Source organism: Physeter macrocephalus, chromosome 16 (genome assembly GCF_002837175.3).
Source record: "Physeter macrocephalus isolate SW-GA chromosome 16, ASM283717v5, whole genome shotgun sequence".
In the NCBI taxonomy this organism is placed as follows: Eukaryota; Metazoa; Chordata; class Mammalia; order Artiodactyla; family Physeteridae; genus Physeter; species Physeter macrocephalus.
The window spans coordinates 63,680,683-63,692,642 of NC_041229.1; the positions used below are offsets into that span (position 1 = coordinate 63,680,683).

The 11,960-nt window shown below is 45.4% G+C and overlaps 1 protein-coding gene across 8 annotated transcripts in view; it reads right to left on the minus strand.

Annotated features, from left to right (window-relative positions):
- Nucleotides 1–243: 243 nt before the first annotated feature.
- Nucleotides 244–11,960, minus strand: part of SCUBE2 (signal peptide, CUB domain and EGF like domain containing 2) — an 80,702-nt gene continuing 68,985 nt past the window's right edge. For 7 of the 8 annotated variants that reach the window (XM_028500823.2, XM_028500824.2, XM_028500826.2 and 4 more), the window contains 5 exons: nt 11,112–11,309; nt 9,550–9,702; nt 5,629–5,708; nt 4,523–4,964; nt 244–404 (listed from right to left, as the gene is read on the minus strand). In XM_028500823.2, coding sequence (XP_028356624.1) covers nt 4,812–4,964; nt 5,629–5,708; nt 9,550–9,702; nt 11,112–11,309 — 584 coding nt within the window. In that variant the 3' untranslated portion in view covers nt 244–404; nt 4,523–4,811. Of the gene's footprint in view, nt 405–679; nt 724–4,522; nt 4,965–5,628; nt 5,709–9,549; nt 9,703–11,111; nt 11,310–11,960 lie in introns of all 8 variants that reach the window. The other variant, XM_055078701.1, reaches the window with a different exon arrangement.

Below are 11,960 nucleotides of genomic sequence, written 5' to 3' on the forward strand. Positions count from 1 at the left end.
AGCATTTTGCTCATTACAGGATCACCCGTTCCTCAATACCTAGCACTTTGTAAGCCCTCAGTAAATATGTTGTATAAATGAATGAATGAGCAAACACGTAACAAAGAATTATTAGTAACTAAGGTCTGTAGTCTATTCCACTAATGAGATACTCTGAAAACCAAGCAATGCTGAGTTATTATCATTGTTTATAGTAGGTGGGTTTAATTTGTATCCCTTTTATTCAGCTAGAGCAACTTGCCTGTGAATGAGTGGTTTCACTTTCTAAATCTATTTCAATCCTGTGTTCTCTGGAAAGTGATCCCTGCTGAGTAGTTATGTCTTTATAGCTGTCAATCACAGGAGCAGCCTTGCTGGGCCATCAGGCCCCTGATGTTGGTCTCCTGTAGGCTGGTCAGGACTGCCTGAAGGGAGAAGGAAGCAGGTTACCACAAATATCCGGGACACCCCTAAGCTGGGTTCACAAGCCCCTGGAGTAGAAGATCACACAGGGAGGAAGCCTGTCCAAGGCTTCTAATTTCCTGTGGATGGGCTCCTAGTGGCAACGCCCAGGACCTGGATTTGGAGGCAGCTGATGGCTTGCCTAGCAAGAAGACCACAGGTAACAAGGCTCCCTTGACCTGGTGAGGAACTGCTTTACTCCAGCCTCACCTAATCCATGTGCCTCCCCAATACTTACTAAGAGTGATGTAGACTTGGGTAAGGCTCCTGGGACCCATCCTCCTGTGTGAAAAGAAGCAGAGATACTGACAGCCCCAGTAAGAGGCATGTCTTCTGAGTTGAGGAGGAGATCGAGGCACGCAGGAGGGAGCCCGGGGTTTCCCAGTGCACAGGCCCACTGGCTGCAGTGGTCTGCAGTGGTGGGCAGCATGCAGCAGCCCTGGTGCATCTTCCTGCAAAGATCCACAATTCCTTGCTCTGTGCGGTGCAGCTGCTGCCTTTCCCAAGTTTCCACATGACAATTATAAAATCACCTGCAAACCTAAATCCAGTGAGTGCCTACAGATGACACACTCAACAGCTCAGAGAATGATTCAGAGGAAGCAATTTTCCAAAGTGAAGATAATCATCTGTTAGTGTGAAAAAGCAAGCACTCTTTTATTAGCATTGGAAGCTCAAGGGAAACGTGGCTAAAGCCATAAAAGCAGCACTTCAGTAAATGGCTCAAGAACAATATCCACAGCTGGAGGGAAGGACATGTACAGATTCCTCTCCCACTCAGAGTTCTATCACAAAACTTGTTCTCGTGGAAGGAAGGCAAAGCTCAGCTCTGACCTCTTCCTGTTTACTTCATCAACAGCTCCTGTAAGTTCTGTCCCTGTGGCCACACAGGGAACCCCAGAATTCAGAGTTGACTGGTCTTCTTTTATCTACATACTTTTCCCAGGTGACCTCAACCGTCTCATTCTTTATTCTGTGACATTAAAATTAATATTCCAGCCCTGAGCGCTCCTGGGACTTCAAAGAACCAGTTGCCTATTTGAACTCTTTATTTGGATACCTAATAGACATGTCATGCTTAGAATGGCCAAAATTAAACTCTTGATCTTCTCTTCTTTTCCAGTGTCTTATTATTGCATAAGAAAGCACCCAAAGCCTAATGACTAAAACAACAATAATCATTGATTTTGCTCACAAGTCTGTCATTTTGGTACAGCTCAACGGGGACTGCTCAGTGAAGCATCAGCTGGAGAATCCATTTCTAAGGTTAGCTGGCAAGTTTTGCCAGCTGTCACCTGGGAGTCAGCTGGGCTGTGGGGAGGTGGGGAGGGCTTGGTTTCTCTTCACGAGCTGCTATGGCTTCCTCAAGGCACGGTGACTGAAGTCCCAGTGAGTTTCCCAAGAAGATGAAGTGGAAATTGCCAGTATCTTAAGTCCTGGGCCCAGGAACTAGTAAAATGTTACTTCTGCCATATAAGATTGGTTAATCAGTCACAGATCCCAGGTTCAAGGGGAGGGGCAAAAGGCCCCCAACTTTGCATGGAAGGAGCATCAAAGAATTTGTAGACAGGTTTTTAGATTGTCACATGTCCCAAACCTGCTCCTCCTGCAGTCTTCTCCATCTACCAGTTATTCAGACAACTAGGGGTCACCTTCAGTTGCTGTTCTTCCCTTCCTCTTCCACCCAATCATCAGCAAGTTCTGGTGACTCTCTCCCAAAACATGTCCAGAATCCTTCTGTTCTCTCCTCTCCACTACTCCTGCCTAACCCAGATAACCTCATCTCTCACTGGATGGCTACTTGGTTGGTTGCAGTAGTTTGTTAACTGCTCTCTGCCTCTGTGCCTGCTTTCTAAAACCTATTCTTCATACAGTAACCAGAGCTATCTTTTAAAAACATAAATCAGATCACCCCACTTTTCTGTTTAAACCCCCTCCAAAGTCTTCACGACATATTTAGAATTAAACTCACACCCCTCATTCTGAATTCCAAAGCCCAGTGTGCTCTGGCCCCTGTCCAGTTCCCTGGCCTCATCTCATACCACTTGCCTTCTCACTAGTCTGTGATCCACACACATGCTTGTTGCTGCCTGATAGCCTTTGCACCTGGCTTCCCTCTATCTGGAATGTTCTTCCCCCTGATTTATCCAAGGCTGGTTCCTTCTTGCCATTTATTTTTCAGTTGAAATACCGTTTACCTAGAGAAACCTCCACAATTCCCAAATCTAAAGAAGCCATACCATCATCTGTTATATTAACCTATTTTAATTTTCAACATAGCACTTACTACTAGCTGATACTTTCCGTGTTGATTTGTTCATTGTCTCCTCCCTCTAAAATGTAAGCTCTAAAATGACAAGACCTTGTCTGTCCTGTCACTGTGCATCCCTAGGACCTAGAACAGTGCCTGGCAAAGAGCAGATATTTGATAACTATTTATTGATTTAACAGGTAGCAACGTTAGCCCCTGCCATCCAGTCTTCCAACAGGACCACAGAGTCTCTCAGAGTGGTTGATGGGTATAGAGAGGAAGCTTCAGGAGGGCCTCAGTGGCTCACGCATGGCCCAGATCCTGGAGGATGCTTCACAGAGACCAGGTTTATGCAGCCTCCTTCCAACGCCCAGTGTACTGCCATCCCTAGCCTTCTTGTGAAACCAGCAATACAGAATCAGACAGTCCTAAGGACAAAGTTACTAACATGCTTGGACAGGGTGGCTCAGTTCTGGCTGCCATCGGTCAGGTCATTAACTCACGTTATATTACATTTGAATTTTCATCTTAGGGTCAGACTCAGAAATGTAGGCCAAGTTCCGGCATCACCAATTCTAAGTACTTGTAGAAGATGCTCAAATTTTTGAAGAGAGACTTAGAAATGGGTATTTAGGACCATCCAAATAAATTTTTTAAAGTTTGATTAGGGCTTTTAAAAACTCAATGTTATTAATAGGTTAAAAAACAAAACACTGAGGTGAAAAGAGAATTCAACAGTAAATGAAATAATCTTTGTTTTCTTCAAAAATGTTTGTTAATCTTTTTTGGGGGGGGGTACTTTGGTGTAGAGAATTGATTGTGTGCAGAGTTAGTTTGCTACTGAAATAAAACACTATGGTTGTGTGTAGTCAGCCCATTCATTAGGGAAATGGCAGCTTGTTTGATAGAAGTCTTTTTTATTCACTGTAATGAGATTTTTGCCTATGGATTTCAATTTTTAAAAATTCAACAATATTGAAAAATCAAATTCCTGTGGGAGAAAGTGACTGTGAGGTCCCACTGTGCCGAGAGAAAGTGAGACGATTCTGCGGTACTGAGAGGCCGGGATTTGTGTGCTTCTGGCAGTGGGTGACCATTAAGGGCCTGGGACCACCCTGAGCCGTGCAGCCCGTGCCCTTGGACCCCAGTCAGGCTCTGAGCTTGGCGAAGGGAAGGAAGGCAAACATGACAGGCTGATCTGTACCACGTCGCACCTGGACCTCGCACGCCCTGTGCTGGGAAGCCCACGGAGGAAGGAGAACCCTTGGCGGTATTGACTTGGGGTGTGTGAAATCTCCTTTTCACGATGGATGGATTCTCATCCATCGAGGAGATCACATCCTGTCTGAACTCTCCAGGCTCTACCGCAGCACCCAGAACAGTGGTGCCCTGAAGGCACAGCTGTAGGTGTAAGACAAGCACTGTGCATTTGCTCTGAGGTGGAAACTGGCAACAGGGAAGGCCATCGATAGGTCTACATTACGATGTCTGTGGAAGTGCTTAATTTCTATCTTTTTATTTCTAATTCTTTCTGCTGTAAGTAATTTCTAGTGATCACTGCTTAGGACTCAAGCTTCTGGGATCAAACTTAGGTCACACAGGCTGGAGAAGGCTGTGGAGTCACCGAGTCCTCCCAGGTCCCGGGTGGGTAGATGATGCCTGGAGGACTCTCCCTCCCTCCCTCCCCGCTTTCCTGCTCTGCCTGGTCAGAGCCGACACCTGAATGCAGAGGGCTCCCTTAGGGAAGACTATGCTGGAAGAAGCTGAAGTCTCAGACAAGGCAGCCCCCTCAAGGAGGAGTGAGGACCAAGAAGGACACGTGCGTCTCACCTGAGCTGACTGAAGTCCCGCTCAGCCAGCCCTTGACATATCCAAGACATGTGCCCACAGCAATGAGAAGCGCGTAAGGCTCAAAGCCGTTCTCAGTCCACATCCACAATGCTGGGAAAGAAAAACCAAGTTCAATTTACCAAAATATCTGTATTATCTATAAAAATTGAACTCTAACCAGCCACTGCTACTAGAGGCAGCGTTATCCGGCTATGCTGGCTTCAGAAGCAGATCGCTGTGTTCCACCAGCCCACAGCCCAATGCTGTGCTGAGTGGCACGTGGGCAGGCTCATTTGTAAGGCCTCAGAAACCTGGACACTTTGGAACGGAGCAATCGGATGAAGGATCTTGGAAACATTTCCCGGGACTCCTGGGCCGTGTACTTGAAATAGTTCTGGGGGTGGGCCAGAACGTCAAACAGAGCCTTGATCAGTTTCTTATCCTGAAAAGAACAGAATTTTGTTACTGGGCCAAAATATTTTAACATTATGACATTTTGCCAATGGAACTATAATGTCCCACTGTTAGGCAGTAGGTTGATCAGCTGAAAAACACTTTGTGAAAATTGTTTCCTCTGATTTTTATCTTTTTTTTCCCCAATTTTTGTTTCCTAAGTATCTATAAAGAGCACATATTACTTTTATTTTAAAAATTTAATATGTAAAAAATTTTTTTTCTAAACCACGTGATAAATTTGGAATTTGGGGAATATTTATAGCGTTAGTGATATGGCAAGTGTTTATTTATACTTATAAGTATGTAAAATTTGGTGGACTTCAGGCTGGAAGGATGAGCAAGGAGCCAAGAATCTTCAACTATTTGGAGAATGAACATGGAAACATGAGTTGCCGCTGGCTTGGATTTCTGATAAACAAGTTTCCCACTGCTCCTCCACACATTTCCAAATTAAAAATACAATTTTATTTGACAACACTAAAAATGGCTCCTTGAGTTTTTTAAAAAAAACTAAGTCTGGTGAAGATATAAAACTGACCTCAGCCCAGAGCAGGCTCAGCGTCTGAAAGGCAGCAAGAGGAAACCCTTCCTCGGTGGTGCCTGGCGAGCCCTGTGGGTGACTGCCGTGGCTACCTTGGGTGCATACTCACCTTAAGTATTTCCTGATGGTTCTCTGATGCGTAGAGCCTGCCATCTCGAACTATGTCTTCAATGAGCTCCTGGTAGTCCTCTGTTTGAATAAAGGACATATTTTGCATTTGTATGCTTTAGTTCTTTCCAAGCTGACTCTTTCATTTTTCAAATAAGGTTCTGAGAAATGCCCCTCCGTAGCTGCCCTCAGAACAATGACCCCTCTGATACTAAGACGGCAATCAGAGAGGACTTCCACAGACTCACCCACTACCTTCTCTCACCCACCAGTATCTGCACCCATCTCTCCTGTTCCTCCCTCAGATGAACCTCTGTACATCCAGCCAAGACCCATCCCTCCACTTTGCTTACCAGCTCCATCTTCTCTCACCAAATCAAGGATGCTGTTCCACTAATTCTGCCCTTCCTTTCCTACGTGATGAAATTTTCTCTCTGCTGGTCTTTCACATCGGCATGCAAACATGCTGTTGTGTCTCCAATGTTTTTTTAAAAAACCCTCTCTAGACCTCATTTCTGCCTCCAGCTTCCATCCCACGTATCCGCTCCCCTTTGTAGCAAAACTCCTTGAAAGAATTGTCAGCACTCACTATCTCCAATTCGATTCCTTTCTTTCTCTCTCACACCCATTCCAGTCAACTCTGGCCCCCACCACTCCTCCAAAACTGCTTGTTGGGGTCACCACCATGCTGCTCAACTCTTAGTCCTCATCTTCCTTGATGCATCAGTAGCATTTCAAAGTCTAGCCTATTTCCTATAGTCATAATTCAAATCAAGCATATGCAAAACACAATCTTTTTAAAATTCCAGGCAGAAAAGAATGCCTCTTTGTATGCATATCATGTGCAACAAATCCAAACAAATCACAAGAACATCACTGGAACTGTGTGGGAGAAAAAGTTTCTCCTGGTCAAGTGATGGGAAATGGAAATTCATAGGATAATACTCATAATTACTAATTTAATACATGTACAGTATCGCTGGTCCTCGATCCATGTGGTCTCTTTCTTCTTATCCTTTCATTTTCGTGAATACAAAATCTATGAAATATGAATAAGGGTACCATTTTTTTTTAAATCTTGAATTCCTCTGGTGCAGAGTCTCTACCTCAGAGAATTAGCTCCTTTTGATGAGGAGTTCACCATTAGGAACGCCTGTCACTGTTCTAGAGAGCTGTTTGCCACTATCCCAAATGCTTCCAAACCACCGTCTTTTTAAAAAATCTTTCCTCTGCTTTTAAGAACTACAGTGTTGGGCACAGTGGTTAAGAATCCGCCTGCCAATGAAGGAGACATGAGTTCAAGCCCTGGTCCGGGAAGATCCCACATGCTGCGGAGCAACTAAGCCTGTGTGCCACAACTACTGAGGCTGCATACCAGAACTACTGAAGCCCGTGCGCCTAGAGCCCGGGCTCCGCAACAAGAGAAGCCACTACAATGAGAAGCCCGCGCACCACAACGAAGAGTAACCCCAGCTCACCGCAACTAGAGAAAAGCCCGCGCGCAGCAACGAAGACCCAGTGTAGCCAAAACTAAATAAATAAATAAATTTATATTAAAAAAAAAAGAACTACTGTGTCTCCTCACTTGCTCCAACTGTCATGAGAAAAGCACTCCAGTGTTATAGGTAAGAACTCAGGAGTCCCAAAGACCCTTGCAACTTTGTTCTGCTGTGCTCTCAGACAGTTACTTAAATCTCTAAGCCACAGTGGCCTCATCTGTAAAATCAGGAGAGTCGTGTCCACCGTATGGGTGGCTGTGAGGAATGTGCTGTGTCAAGGGCATTTGGCATATGCCTGGTCCTCATAAGCTCAGCACATGTTAGCCGCAGCTACAGTGCTCCCTGCTCTCCAGGCCAGTGGGCTAGTCTGTAGCAGCCTCAGCTGCCCCTTCTCAATGTGACTGCTATTCTTCTGGGCTTGGAACCAGATATCAAAACTGTCTGAAATATAGGTTGAAAGAAAAAATTAAATAGGCTCTGGTGAAGACCTAAAAGGCTTCTGCACGGCCACACAGCAGTTTTCAACTATTTTCTGCTGTGACAGACACTCTTTTTTTTTTTTTCTTTTTAAATTGGGGTATAGTTGTTTAACAATGTTGTGTTAGTTTCTACTGTACGGCGAAGTGGAGTTCCCTGTGCTAGACAGCAGGTTCTCATTAGTTATCTATGTTATACATATTAGTGTATATATGTCAATCCCAATCTCCCAATTCATCCCCCACACACCCTCTCTTCTCCCCCTTGGTGTCCATACATTTCAGACACACTCCTGTGGGCCTAACCAGGGTTATATGTCATTTCCCCTGGTTCAAGCTACAACCCTTTATTTGAATTAAAGAAAAAAAATCAAGACGTTTTCATGTGTCACAGAGTTGAGAACAGCCTGACTAAAATGTGTGAACTTTGGTGACATTTGTTCTGGAGTCTCTGTGGCTTTTTGGCTCCTTCCTGATCCTAGATGGGGGAGGTTGTTGGCTGGCTGCCTTTGGGGAGATAAGATGCTCTGAATCCCAGCAGAGCCACCTGGGAGCCACGTGTGTCCACCTAGGAGTCTGATACTAAGGGCCCTTGTCTTAGTGTTTGACATGGTTTCAGGCACCAGGATGATGATTCTAGAGTTTGTCACATGTTAGAAATAAACTATGTGAGGTGTTTTTAGGAACTCCATAGAATATCGTCTTTCCAAAACACCTACTTTTCACACCTGTCTGCCTAAAAACCTTCAGTGGCTCCCTATAAGATTAGGTCCACCCTTCTGAGCTTGGCACTCGAGACTCTTCATAGCCTAACCCCACCTGCTTCTAATCTCATCTCTCACTGCTGAGCCCCATGCACGCTACCAACTGGCAAAATCATTAGTCCCCAGCATACCAGGTACTCCATTCTTTGGCCTATGTCATTCCCTTTTCCTGAATGTTCTTCCTCCCATTTATAAGAAAACTTACATATTCTTTCAAGACCCAAATCTCTTGAGACTTTGCTCTATTCTTTCCAAAAACCCATGCAAAATGAATGGCTGCCCCTTTTTCTGTCTCACACAGAGCCTTGTACATGCCCTGTTGTAGCATCTATGACACCATATTCTTTTTTGTGTCTCTGTCACTAACCATGTTGTCTCCAGCACCTCACCCAATACCTGGCATACTAGATGCTCATTAAATATTTGTGGCATGGATGAATGAATAAATTCACGATGAACAGATAACTCTTCCCCCGCTAGGTTATAAGGTCCTCCAGGACAAGGTCCAGTTCATTTTGTGTTCCTAGTAAATGTCTGTCACCCAAGTCTCAGAGCTTAGTAGGGACCCAGGGCTCACACAGGCCACCCCTTCGTTTAACAAGAAGAAAATGAAACCAGAGAAGTCATCTAACTTGCCCAAAGTTACACAGCAAGTTAGTGGCAGAGACAAGACCAGAACTCAGGTCTTTCTCCTCATTCCCTAGGATTCTGTATACAAAAAGCTGCAATTGTAGTAAGTTAATATTTATTGAGCATTTACTATGTGCCAGGCACTGCACCAAGTCCTTTATGGATTATCCTATTGAACTCTCACATTATGTCTAACGATTATCCTTATTTACACACTGAGAAAATGAAGCCTAGAGATTGGTAAGTAACATCCACAAAGTTGCAGAAGAGATTAAACCCAACCTGGCTGACTCCATCGCCCATGTTCTGACCCACAAAGCTATGCTCACTTTTATTTACTTTCTAAAACATCTTTTCATCCTTGTAGTCAGTGTCCCCAAATGCCTGTTTAAAACTTGGCACCTGTGAGTCAGCGATGTCCTTTCTCCGCATCCTGCCTGCCTTTATGAGCATGCGTGCTTGTCAGCAGTCTACCAGCTGGCCCAGGAGCTGATTCTGTTCAAAGCAGCGAACCTTCTTACGCGTGCTGCAGCCTGAGCTTCACAGTGCTTACCATCGTATGTCACATACGGGACCTGGAACCCTCTGGCGCTGTTCCCTTCATTGGACTTAAACTGAATCCACAGCTTCTTGGATCTGGAGGTGAAGGCGATGGGGCGTTCGTAGGTCTGGCAGGTTTCATACGTTGTCACAGAATTGGACGAAGCTGCCAAGGGAAGTTGGAGGGGATGGGGTTCAAGACTCATCACTGAGCCTGCAGACAATGAACACTCATTTTTCAAATACTCACACCACAGAACAAGTTATGTACAAGGGCTCTTCAGGACCAGCTGAGTCCTTGTAAGGCCCACAGTCATGACTGTGGGCCCCAGGGAAGGCTAACTGCAAGGCCCATGGCTGGCAAACAGCAGCAGCCCAGGCTGCAGCACTCACTGCAGGAGCTGAGGTCAGGGCCCTCACACTGCAGGGCTAACCTGCTGTAACCTGGTAATAATCTCTGCCATTCACTGCATGGTTCCTTAGACCAGGCAGTGTGCTCTGCACTTTATGGACTTTTATCTCACTTAACCCCCACCCCACAAAATCAGAGGAAGTTGGTGCAGTGGTTATCTCACTTACGGAGAAATTAATTACTTGCGCAGGGTCACACAGCCAGTATGTGGAAAATTCAGGATTCAAACCCACACCTGACTTCAGACACTGTAACCACTAACAAGAATGGCGAATACTTACATAGTATGTGTCATTATTATTCTAAGTGCTTTACAAATAAAAATGCATTTATTCCTCATGATAACCCTATGAGGTAGCAACTATTATTATCCCCATTTTAACAGATGAGCACTCTGAGGCACAGAAAGTTCCCGAATGTATTCCCAAGATCATAGAACTAATAAGAGGTGGAGCTGGGATTCAGATCCAGGCAGAGCCCCCTCATGACACTGTCTCTAAGCTGCGTTGATGACAGCATCCTTTTATGGACACTGGGTCATGCATCAGGATGGGAGGTGGGTCCCTCCTGGCTGGACCATGCCCTTTGTCTTGGTCAGTCCCTAAGCCATGAGCTGCTTCCCAGGGTGAGGCAAGTGTCTGGGGTCCGGAAGTCAGCCCTGCATGAGCTTCACTGACACTCTGTGTCCTTGTGGAAGAGGGTTCCCAGTGAGCACAGAGGGAAGACTGACCTGCAGGATCGCTTCCTCTAGGGTTCAACAGGAGGCCTCAACCTGTGGTTTTTGTCTAAATTTTGTTTTCTTGGCAAACTCTAGAAACTCATGTCCCATCTCTGTTCTAACACGAGGTGGCATTCTAGGCCTGCTTCTCCCATTTAAAGACAGGCATAACCAACAAGGACCTACTGTATAGCACAGGGAACTATACTCAATATTATGTAATAACCTATAAGGGAAAAAAATCTGAAAAAGTATATACATAAAGATATATACACACACACACACACACACGACTGAATCGCTGTGCTGTACACCTGAAACTTACATGATACTGTAAATTAACTATACTTCAATAAAAATGTTTTAAATAATAAAGCCAGGCAGCGTGCCATCAGGCTTTCCAGCTGGCCTCAGAAGGGGAGGGGAGCAGACAGGTGAGACGCACCAGTTTTCCGCATCACCAGGTAGTCTCCACAGTCATCCTCTATGGGCAGGAAGATCTCAGGGACCACAATCAAGATGCGGCGCTTGGGGGGTGGGTTGATGGTCCAGGTACATTCTGTGTTGGCAGGGTAATTGCCTGGGTAGTTTGGGGATTCGATGTATCCAGTGAAATCACCTAGCTCCCCTCCACATCTTCTGTCTGGAAGAGGAAATGCCATGAATTACAAAAGCACAACACAGCCATCATAATGTCATGGTCAAAAAATAATAATAACAATGATGTCATGGCCAGCCCCCGCTCAGCTGAGGAGAACCCTATTGACCCTGGAAATGACACCACCGCAGGAATGAGTCTGCCCTGTAGTGCCCACAGCCCCCACTGGGAGCCGAACTACATTAACTTCCCACACACAGCCCACCCCTCTGGGTTCCCAGGGCATCATTTTCTCATTAACTTGAAGGCATTCAAGGTCAGGGACAGGTGTTTGTGAAACAAAAGGATAACTTTAGTTTTTACTGTTTTGTTTACAAAGTCCAAGTGCCAGGAGAACGCATGGCACAGAACTTGTAGGTCTGTCAAAATAGGGAGAATAGAGCTTACTGCTCAGCAAAGGATATTTGACCCTTTCCTAGAGAGCTTTGATGAAGACATGACAGCCATACTCTTTCAGTTTTCTCTCTGGTCAAGACCATGTTTTATTTTATTTTATTTTATTTATTTATTTTTTTTTTGGTGGTATGCGGGCCTCCCTCTGCTGCAGCCTCTCCCGTTGCGGAGCACAGGCTCCGGACGCGCAGGCTCAGCGGCCATGGCTCACGGGCCCAGCCGCTCCGCGGCATGTGGGATCCT